Source organism: Camelina sativa, chromosome 13 (assembly GCF_030686135.1).
Source record: "Camelina sativa cultivar CO46 ecotype springtype chromosome 13, ASM3068613v1".
Classification (NCBI taxonomy): domain Eukaryota; kingdom Viridiplantae; phylum Streptophyta; class Magnoliopsida; order Brassicales; family Brassicaceae; genus Camelina; species Camelina sativa.
Window position 1 is genome coordinate 3,898,035 of NC_141892.1, and position 9,593 is coordinate 3,907,627.

The window sequence follows — 9,593 nt, forward strand, 5'->3', positions numbered from 1 at the left end:
ACATGTTTTTTTTTTACTCTATGTTATGTATATAACTCAATTTGTTAGAAACTAAAATAACAAATTGTTTTTATACACAAATATAAGCTTTTATGTTAGAATACAAATATGTATATATTTTGTGTGAATAAATATATTTTAAAAATTTATAAATAAGAGTTGGCAACATAAACAAAATTGGGACAACTTAGGACAGATAAATAGGCCCAAAAGATCCATTAATGGGCCCATATAAAAGACAACTATGTAATAAGGCCTGACAATATAAGACGACCAAAAAAGTATTCTTGCGGTCAACGAAAAAGTCAACAAAAACATCAAAAGTTCTTCTTCATTCACAGGAGGATTTTATTCAAGTACAAAGATACATCGTGAAACAACAAAACAAGATTTATACACTTGATCTTACTCTTACTTCACTGAAGAACAAAAGAAAAAAATTGTGAAGTTGGCAACTTTACAAGTAAAATCAAGATTTTGAGGTTTGGTCATCTTGGTCATCTTCCACCTGATAACTCAATGGCATCTTGGTTATGCATAGAGTCTTCACCCCAATCAAATCTCCTCTGCAACCGTTCGAACTCATGACGTCTCGTGACTTCCACGTTTTGCCACTCTTCCCATCTCTCCGCTAGCCCTTCTCCTTCTAACATCCTTACAACTTCCGACATCACTGGTCGGTCTTCAGGTGAACCTTGTGTACAAAGCAAAGCCACTTGTATCATCATCTCTACTTCTTCTTTTATATACTCCCCATCCAAATTCTTATCTACAATTGCTCCCAATCTCTTCTCTCTTTCCAGTTTCTTCACCTGTCCAATACAAAAAACACCAAAAAGATTATGGTATATAAAGCTTGAGAGAAGCTATTTCGATGTGGGATTACTCGATCATACATACGTGGTCAAGTAACAAGACATCATCTTCTTCCTCCAAACGCGAAAAGTCAATTGCGCGTTGTCCTGTAACGAGCTCAAGAAGCATAATCCCATACCCGAAAACATCAGTTCTCTCTGATGACTTCCCTGTGGATAGATATTCTGGTGCAATGTGACCCATTGTTCCTCGAACTTGAGTTGTCACATTAGTCCTTCTAACATCTACTAACTTGGCTAAACCAAAATCACCAACCACTGCTTCAAAATCTTCATCTAGTAACACGTTTGCTGCTTTCACATCACGATGTATGATCTTCGGATTGCAATGCTCGTGAAGATACTCAAAACCACGCGCTGCTCCTAAGGCAATCCGTTTCCTCGTCTCCCAATCTAAAACCGGGTCGCCAGCTTTAAGCTCTCTGAGACGATGTGCAAGACTTAGATTCTGCATGAAGGGATAAACCAAAAGACGTTCTGTTTGAGTGGTGCAGAAACCGATAAGACGCAGTAGATTCCTATGAACAGCTACACTTATCATCTCCACTTCTCTCTGGAATGCAGCATCTCCACCAGGACTTTCAAAATCCGTTAACCTCTTCACAGCAACTTTGGTGTTATCCGGAAGCACTCCTTTGTAAACTTTCCCAAACCCTCCTTGTCCGAGCACATTCTTTTCGCTGAAGTTATCTGTTGCCAATTGGAGCTCTCTCCACGCAAATCTTTTTAACTGCCCAAATGCAATTCTCCTGTCCACTTCACCTGAAACAATAGTAAAGTTTGAAGATTATAAACTCTTTCTTCCACAAATGTGCATATCAATGCATAAGAAAGGTTTCCCTGTACTTATATTACAGACCTGCAACATCCACAAACACATCACGTCTATATCCTTTATGCCTATCCTTGCAGAACAGAAACAACAAGATTCCAAAGAGAATAACTGTAACTCCGGCAACAACTCCAGCAATAATGCCAGTTTTTGGCTTGCTTGAACCACCTATCACCATAGATTAAATGTTTCAAGCAGATTTAGAATTCTCACACACTTTTGAATTAGTTGAAAACTAAGAAAATGCGGTAAGTAATGTAGTTACCTGAATGGGCAACCTCAGATACACAAGGGTGAGGTTGACGACCACCACAATTCAAGTTGTTTGACGTGAAACTATAGGCGATTAGAACCAGATCAGATTACAGCTAAAGATATGAAAATTTCAGATTTAACCTAAAGTAGTCAAACATACTTGTATTTTGGGATCTCAAATAGACGTTGAGGAATCTGGCCAGTGAGACTATTGGAATCAAGCAGCCTACAAACGTAGTTTCAAACAATGAAATTAAGACAAAAATACTTCCAACAAAAGATGATAAGCATATACAAGGAGTACAGTAACTTACAGATTTAACAGGTTTGGAAGACCCGTGAGTGACTCCGGAATAGTCCCATTAAGTTTGTTTCTACTCAAGGTCCTGTTTAACCCATACACGGTGAACAAAAACATGAGTGATCTTTATCTATGTATGTTTTAAAACATGTCCAAGATTTAACAGCGTTAGGAGACAGAACTACTTACAAGAACTGAAGTTTCTTGAGATTACCAATAGAGGACGGTATACGACCAGTTAGCTGATTGTCCTCCAAATCCAAACTGGTCAAGCTAGTCAGATTTCCAAATTCTTCTGGTATTTCACCCGTAATCCCATTTCCCTTTAAGGTACTATATACAGAAACAACGACGAAATGCTCATAACAAAACAAGTTCTATTTCTTCTAGGAGATATCATACAAAACGAGAGGTTAAATCTAGGAAACTCACAGAGTCTTGAGATTTTCTAGAACTCCTAATCTTGAAGACAAGGTCCCCGAGAAATTCATGTCTGACAACGTACTGCAAATCACAAATGCCATGAATATAAATCATCTCCCACACTCATTTGGAAAACAACATATACTAATACTAGAGTCATTTTAAACTTACAGAGAAGTGACCAAGTTTTTGTCATCACAAATAACTTGGGACCAAGTGCAAGGATTAACTTGATTCTGGTTCCAGTCAATTAGCTGATTTGGCAATGCACGTAATGAAATCCTCAAGGCAAACAGTGCATCCCCTGAAACAGAAAAGCAAAGAATCAGCGAGTTAAGTCTCATCAATGTTTAGAGGAACCTGACAAGCTCAGAAATCTACACAAGAAAAGCTAAGAAGTGAGAGAAGAGAGCCATTAACATAGCATCACCTTGAGCATCTGGAGACACAAATGAGCATAAGCAGGCAAAAACCAACAGAGTAAAAGCCAAAGCCATCTTATGCAAGCTGAACATCTCATCTCATCTCATCTCATTAAATTGAGCTGGTTCCATCTACAAGACACATTTAATAACATTAGACCCAAAAAAAAAAAAAAGAAGACCTTTTTCTTACTTAAACTGGATCTGACACATAACAGAGAGAAGCTGTGAATCAAAAGTATTCTAAATTCAACCAAAATTAGCTGAAAAAAAAAAAAAAAAGTGTTTCCGGTAATCAAATTAGGTATAAGGATAAAAGTCCACTATTTTGAAAAGGTTGAGACTTTACATAGAAAAAAAGAGTCAAACGGATTCTTGCTTACAAACACGAACATGCTCTCAATTCCCCCAGAACATGATCAGTGACCAATCTAGTGAAGAGAACCTCGTACCCAAAGAAGTAAATCCCAAAAAAAAAAAAGGAAACAATTCTGGCTGCTGGAAAGATTCAGTCCGCGGGAATAGAAACACCAAAGAGAGAACAAAACAGAGAAAAGAAAAAGAAGAAGAGAAAGTGAAAAGCTTGTCTCTTCGATTTTATTCTTCTGTAGACTTTTGTTTGCGTTTGGCAAATCGCAATTATGAATTATCACTCTCGCTAATGGCCTTTGTTGTGTGGAAAGAAAAAAATCCCATGTTTGGTCCACGGAACTGCTTTTTTCTGCGTGCAACTTGTAATTATAAATTAGTTTAATTGACTTTGATAATGATGTTTCGAGTGTCATTATTTAAAACTATTTGCTAATTAATTACGACATTTTTTGTTACGCAGAATTATTTAGCTAATGTGAATAAACACCACTCACCAACACCAAGCCTAATAATAAGAGGCAACGACCAACGTCAAGTCTTCTCTTTTAATATTTTTGTCTTAATTGTGTTGTGTTTGCGAGAGATATAGTAAGGGAATGGTCTTTTCATAATGGATGCTGGTTTATTAGATATATTTTGATGAAAATTATATATAATTGATGACAGTAATAAAATATTATCTTATAAAAAAAATAGTATTAAGGAAAAAAATTAAATTTCAGATACATAATTTTTTTAAAATATAAAAATCAGTTGTGTTATAAAATCAAATCTGATAAAAAAAATCATGAATTTAACTCGATGTTGAGGCGAAGCGAATCAAACTGATGATCTTACATATTCTAAACCATTTCTTTGACCACCAAAAAAACGAAAAAAAATTATCATCATGAATTTAACTCGTTTTCATATTTAATTGATCGCTACCACCTATATTTTTGATCAATGTGTGATAGTGATGTTCCGAATCCTCATCACTGTGTTTTTTTATTAAATTTTTTTTTATTCTTCATATTCTTTCTTTTCATTTTCATTGTCAAATTTTGTAGTAATTGTCATCGTTACTTTTACCGTCTGGTTCTTCATTATACTTTTTTTCTTCTTTTTCCTCGTCAACTTCTTCACATTCTTCCAATGAAAAATATTTTTTTTAGACTACCACACAACTTGTTAACTCATCAAACTCCAATAACAAAATCATTTCTTTTCTCATAAGAATAAAAAATAAGATAAAAAAATTAATGAAAGAATATCAACTCATCTATAAAATCATACATAAAAATATATTTTACAGCTCATAATAAATAAAAACACAAACGTAGATAAATAAGATAATTTTATGTATTACATGAATATTTATAATATTTTAAACTTTTAAAAGGTTTCGAAATATAAAATTTGAACCTTTTAAAAAGTTTCAATATTTATAATATTTTAAACTTTTAAAATTTAAAAAATATAATATTTAAAAACTTTTAAAAAGCTAAGAAAATATTATAATATATTTTTTTGAAACTTTTTAAAGTTTTAATTTGATCGGATCAAACCGAATAAAACTTTTAAACTTGGACGCTTGATAAATCAAGCTTTCCTGCTCATTCGTTGTTGGAAGCATATTAATCTTATTTATACTGGTTCTGAACCATTGTCTAAAAATTTTCTAGTCGATGTGGGATATTGTACATAGTTCTTTTATTTCCATAAATTTTAAATTTTTCCTTTTTCTAAAAATTCTGGAAATTTAAAAAATGTTAATGAATGACATGTCAAATCCTGATAGGTTGTTTAAAATAATTCTCAATATATAAAATTCAATAAATTTTTAAAAATGTTAATTAGTGAAGTGTCTAAAGAATAATCTTTATTGGTAGTTTTAAAGCTTAGGTGGACGCCTTAAAAAGCTTATAGCTCCTAATTTTTATTAGTGTAGATGATTGTATCTTCGTGGACTAACGAAAAAAGGTCATCGAATCATTAAAAGAAAAATAAGGGAAAGCTCATTGAATTAATAAAGCACTACAATGAGGAAACAAAATTAAAAGACTCACTAGTCACTTTGTTAGACGGTCCATGGGCTGGTTACAGTCTTGGTTAGGCTCAAAGGTGGAACCATGACGCAAAACGCAGCCGCGGTGGTTTTAAGAGACTAGTTTATGTAGCACGCCAGAATAAGCATTCAACGATGATTTATCTCTGACCACAACAACATAATCACCGATACCGACAGGCGACGACAGCCAAATTTTACATGTGTTAGTCCATTGTTAGAATGGAGCAGTATTTTATTCATATGCAATATATTTAGAATGTTCTAAAACATTATGTATTTTAGTTGTATAAAATTACCTTATTTAAAAGTCCGTAGGTTGTGATCAAATCTATTAAACACGTACAACTGACGATATATATAGTCGAACCGAGTGAAACTCGAAGTATGAACAAATACGACCTCTTTCTATTTCAATGATCGAGCTCGACATGTGTCTTTGTCACAATGTACATAATACGTAACTTGATAAAAGGACTCGACATATATCATTGTCATAACATACGTAACGCATATGAACTTTATCCACCAATATATAATAACGTCATATAAATAATTCTCAAATAAATCAAGCAAGAACCCAAAACCACAACACACCAAAAAAACCGTCGATCGAGACTTATGGAGAGAAAGCATCACTTCGTGTTAGTTCACAACGCTTTTCACGGAGCATGGATCTGGTACAAGGTCAAGCCTCTCCTTGAGTCCGCCGGCCACCGTGTCACTGCTGTCGAACTCTCCGCCTCCGGGATCGACCCACGACCAATCCAGGCTGTTGACAACTTCGACGAATACTCCAAACCGTTGATCGAAACCCTCAAATCTCTTCCAGAGAACGAAGGGGTGATTCTGGTTGGATCCAGCTTCGGAGGCATCAGCATTGCTCTAGCCGCCGACATATTTCCTGCGAAAATTAAGGTTCTAGTGTTCCTCAACGCCTTCTTGCCCGACACAACCCACTTGCCCTCTCACGTTCTTGATAAGGTTTACAATAAAATAACAAATAATATATTTTGTGATACTAGTACTTTTTATAATTCTACCTAGCTACTAATTCAATACCATGCAAATTATTTTTCCATTTAATTGATTATAACAAAGTATATGGAGCTGCCTGGAGGTTTGGAAGATTGTGAGTTTTCTTCTCATCAAACAAGGAATGGGACAATGGGTTTAATGAAGATGGGACCAAAATTCATGAAGACTCGTCTTTACCAAAACTGTCCTATTGAGGTACGATTCCGACTAATTTCAAAACTTTTACGCCAAAACAACAAAATCTATATTCAAACTCAAATTTGGTCCCAGATCTAGCTAGAGATACTATGTGCTAAGAGTTGAAAATATAAGTTATTCTAGTGAGATGATTTATTTAATTAATGGTTAATGTAAAGGATTACGAACTGGCAAAAATGTTGCATAGACAAGGATTATTTTTCCAAGAGGATCTATCAAAGCAAGAAAAGTTTAGCGTGGAAGGTTACGGTTCGGTACAACGAGTTTACGTAATGAGTAGTGAAGACAAAGCCATTCCTTGCGATTTCATTCGTTGGATGTTTGATAATTTCAACGTCTCCAAAGTCTACGAGATCGACGGAGGAGATCACATGCTGATGCTCTCCAAACCTCAACAACTCTTAAACACTCTCTCTGCTGCTATTGCCGCCGATTAAATGTAATAATACTATAAACTAAAAAGTCCGATTAAAAAACTCACTGTTGGTTACATTAATAAAAAAAAAAAATTAAATAAAACAAACCACTTCAAGTTTAAAATTACTACGAAGATTAAAATTGGTATTTTTGTTTCATTATTAACAGATACACATAGTTGTTTTTTTTTTTTTTTTGGCTCAACATCAACTCTTCATATACCAATACTTAGTTTACACAATCTTGGTCACAATGTTTTTGATACACATAGTTGTTTTGTTAATTGATAAGTACATAATTATTTTTGATACACATAAGTACAAAGAAGCAAACTTAAAAAAAAAGAAGTAATGTAAATAATTGTACGAAGTTAAGCTTTACTCAGATAAAGGGTCTAGAGAGGATTCACGAGAAGGAGCCTCAAACAGTGACGTGTAGGGCAGTGAAGCAGGTGAGACAAAATTGATTAATCAATTTTGACAGTGTATTGTTCCATTCAAATCAAATCTAAATTCAGTACTTTCCAAAATTAATTTAAATTAAATTGTGAAGTAATTTAGTAATAAATAATTACAAGCCTAAATGGTTCTGTTCTGTCAGTAATAATAGTTTTAAAAAGCTGTAAAAAAGCTGATGAAATCAATTGTGAACATGCAAACGTTAAGGAATCAAAAGAAAGATTAAATCAATGTTGAAAGAAATGAATGACGCAAGGTAAGTAGTTTACACAGGCTAGTAGTAATATTTGTCTCTCCAAAAAAATTCAAAATAATCATGGAACTTCTGATTATTTACAAATTGAGCCGTACATTTACAAAGAATCCAAAGAACACACACACCTCTGCTCCCAAAAATCCAAAATCAATTATAGAAACTTCTTTTTTAGAAAGAACAAAAAGAGAAAGTGAACAGAGTAGGGGTGGGGGAGATCACAAACCAGATAGATGAATTTTTAAGGATTATAAAAGTGGCCATTGCAATGACATTTCCATCCCATTGGTTTGTAATTAGAGTACTGATCAAGAACGGTGGTTAGAGACGAAGGAGGAGGTCGTACGAATCCACCGGAAAACGGGTTAACTCGAGTGAACCGGGATCGAGTAGGGAGAGTGGGAACTTGAACAGCCATGCAAGGATGGCAGTTGTTGCATCTGTTGTGGCAGCTTGGTGGTGTAGATCCTAATCTTGCTTTATCTTCAATCAAAGCTACCTGAATATATATCAAAAAAGCAAAAAAAAAAACGCTTTTAGATCAAATCAAATGAGAAAGATTGTTTGATTTGGGGAATTGAGATGAGAGAAAGATGAGTTTGATTACTTGAGGAGAATCCGGCGGTTGGACAGGTTGAAGAAAGGATGAGACTTGTAGAGTGATGAGAAGAACAAAGAGAAGGAGAATAAGAAGAGAGGAAGTTTTGAAAATAGCAAACATTTTTTTTATTTGAATTCAAGAATTACCATACAGGAGGAAACTTCATGTGGGTCTATTGAAATTTCAAGACTTTGTTTTTGTTTTTAAAGCAAAAGCAGAGAGAGAAGGTAGAGAGAGATGAAGTAGAAGGGAAGAGTTTGGGATCAGAAGTGAAATGAGTGAGTTAAGGGGAGAGAGAGAGAGAGAGAGAGAGAGATAAGGGGAGAGAAGGAGGAGGGTAGAATAGTAATAGGAAAAGGAGAGTGAAAGGAACAAGACAGAGTGGGAGAGACAGAATAGGAGGATACATATCAGAGAGGAGAGGACTCAGAAAGAGTAGCCTTCTTTCTATGTGTCACTTCAAATCTTTCTTCTCATTTCTCTCTTTTCTTTTCATTTATTCTTTTTTTTTTCTCATTTATTTTTGTTTTTGGATACCTCTTTGCATTGTTCATTATAGTTTTCTGACCAGTTCTTTTTTAGATCTTTGTATCGATACAAAAAAAAAAACATGCACTATTTTGTATGTTGGATTTTGTTAATGTTGGTTATATAAGAACTAAGAAACATTATCGCCTTGCAACATGCCAACATGCTTGATAATACCAAAGATGTTTGGACTTATATGCTTCTTTTTTGGTATACACTTAAATGCTTCGAGATTCCAAACCTCAGTTACTAAAGCTAGCTTTCCCAATAATCCAAGGGTATATTGAAACAATGATTTTGGAATATTTGATGGAATTTAAAAAATTTGAAATTTTGATAGATTTTAGGGGAGTTGATAAAATTTATGGTAAAAAATTTTCAAATCCCACCTAAAACCATGAGATTTGTATTTCTGTATTTTTAACTAAACAAATCCTCCAAAATCTTCCAGAATCTCTAAAACTTATTAAAATCCAAATCCACAAACTGTTTTGAATAACAGTGGATTTCAAAGTAGATTTTTAAATCATCAGTTGAATAACATTAGATTTCATGAAACTTTTTAAAATTCAT

General features: G+C 34.1%; 3 protein-coding genes across 5 annotated transcripts; 1 reads left to right on the top strand and 2 right to left on the bottom strand.

Annotated features, from left to right (window-relative positions):
* Positions 1–313: 313 nt before the first annotated feature.
* On the bottom strand, positions 314–3,870 carry LOC104735041 (putative LRR receptor-like serine/threonine-protein kinase At5g10290). Of its 3 annotated transcripts, none has more exons than XM_010454753.2 (11): positions 3,492–3,870; positions 3,117–3,240; positions 2,858–2,990; positions 2,696–2,767; positions 2,453–2,596; positions 2,277–2,348; positions 2,123–2,188; positions 1,973–2,043; positions 1,735–1,875; positions 901–1,637; positions 314–812 (listed from the first exon to the last, which is right to left on the bottom strand). In XM_010454753.2, exons 2-11 carry the CDS (start codon positions 3,199–3,201, stop codon positions 498–500), a joined length of 1,836 nt encoding a protein of 611 aa, XP_010453055.1. In that variant the 5' UTR covers positions 3,202–3,240; positions 3,492–3,870; the 3' UTR covers positions 314–497. The 3 variants fall into 3 exon arrangements, with proteins under 3 accessions (XP_010453055.1, XP_010453054.1, XP_010453056.1); XM_010454752.2 differs by having other exon boundaries at positions 3,458–3,864; XM_010454754.2 differs by having other exon boundaries at positions 3,502–3,837.
* A 2,050-nt stretch (positions 3,871–5,920) lies between these two features.
* Positions 5,921–7,286, top strand: LOC104735043 (alpha-hydroxynitrile lyase-like). Its single transcript, XM_010454756.3, has 3 exons — positions 5,921–6,511; positions 6,629–6,760; positions 6,922–7,286. The coding sequence occupies exons 1-3, from the start codon at positions 6,149–6,151 to the stop codon at positions 7,198–7,200; spliced, it is 774 nt and encodes a 257-aa protein (XP_010453058.1). The 5' UTR covers positions 5,921–6,148; the 3' UTR covers positions 7,201–7,286.
* A 638-nt stretch (positions 7,287–7,924) lies between these two features.
* Positions 7,925–8,758, bottom strand: LOC104735044 (EPIDERMAL PATTERNING FACTOR-like protein 1). The gene is made up of 2 exons (XM_010454757.3): positions 8,499–8,758; positions 7,925–8,390 (listed from the first exon to the last, which is right to left on the bottom strand). Exons 1-2 carry the CDS (start codon positions 8,610–8,612, stop codon positions 8,133–8,135), a joined length of 372 nt encoding a protein of 123 aa, XP_010453059.1. The 5' UTR covers positions 8,613–8,758; the 3' UTR covers positions 7,925–8,132.
* Between the last annotated feature and the right edge of the window lie 835 nt (positions 8,759–9,593).

What these genes read in the sequence shown, in the direction of transcription:
- LOC104735041 (XM_010454753.2), bottom strand. Translation starts at nt 3,201, where the DNA reads ATGTTCAGCTTGCATAAGATGGCTTTGGCTTTTACTCTGTTGGTTTTT. An exon ending in TGTGTCTCCAGATGCTCAAG is followed by an intron (nt 2,991 to 3,116) that starts GTGATGCTATGT and finishes TTTCTGTTTCAG; the next exon opens with GGGATGCACTGTTTGCCTTG. An exon ending in TGTGTTTGTGGATGTTGCAG is followed by an intron (nt 1,638 to 1,734) that starts GTCTGTAATATA and finishes CTATTGTTTCAG; the next exon opens with GTGAAGTGGACAGGAGAATT.
- LOC104735043 (XM_010454756.3), top strand. Translation starts at nt 6,149, where the DNA reads ATGGAGAGAAAGCATCACTTCGTGTTAGTTCACAACGCTTTTCACGGA. An exon ending in CCTCTCACGTTCTTGATAAG is followed by an intron (nt 6,512 to 6,628) that starts GTTTACAATAAA and finishes ATTATAACAAAG; the next exon opens with TATATGGAGCTGCCTGGAGG. An exon ending in ACCAAAACTGTCCTATTGAG is followed by an intron (nt 6,761 to 6,921) that starts GTACGATTCCGA and finishes GTTAATGTAAAG; the next exon opens with GATTACGAACTGGCAAAAAT.
- LOC104735044 (XM_010454757.3), bottom strand. Translation starts at nt 8,612, where the DNA reads ATGTTTGCTATTTTCAAAACTTCCTCTCTTCTTATTCTCCTTCTCTTT. An exon ending in AACCGCCGGATTCTCCTCAA is followed by an intron (nt 8,391 to 8,498) that starts GTAATCAAACTC and finishes ATATATATTCAG; the next exon opens with GTAGCTTTGATTGAAGATAA.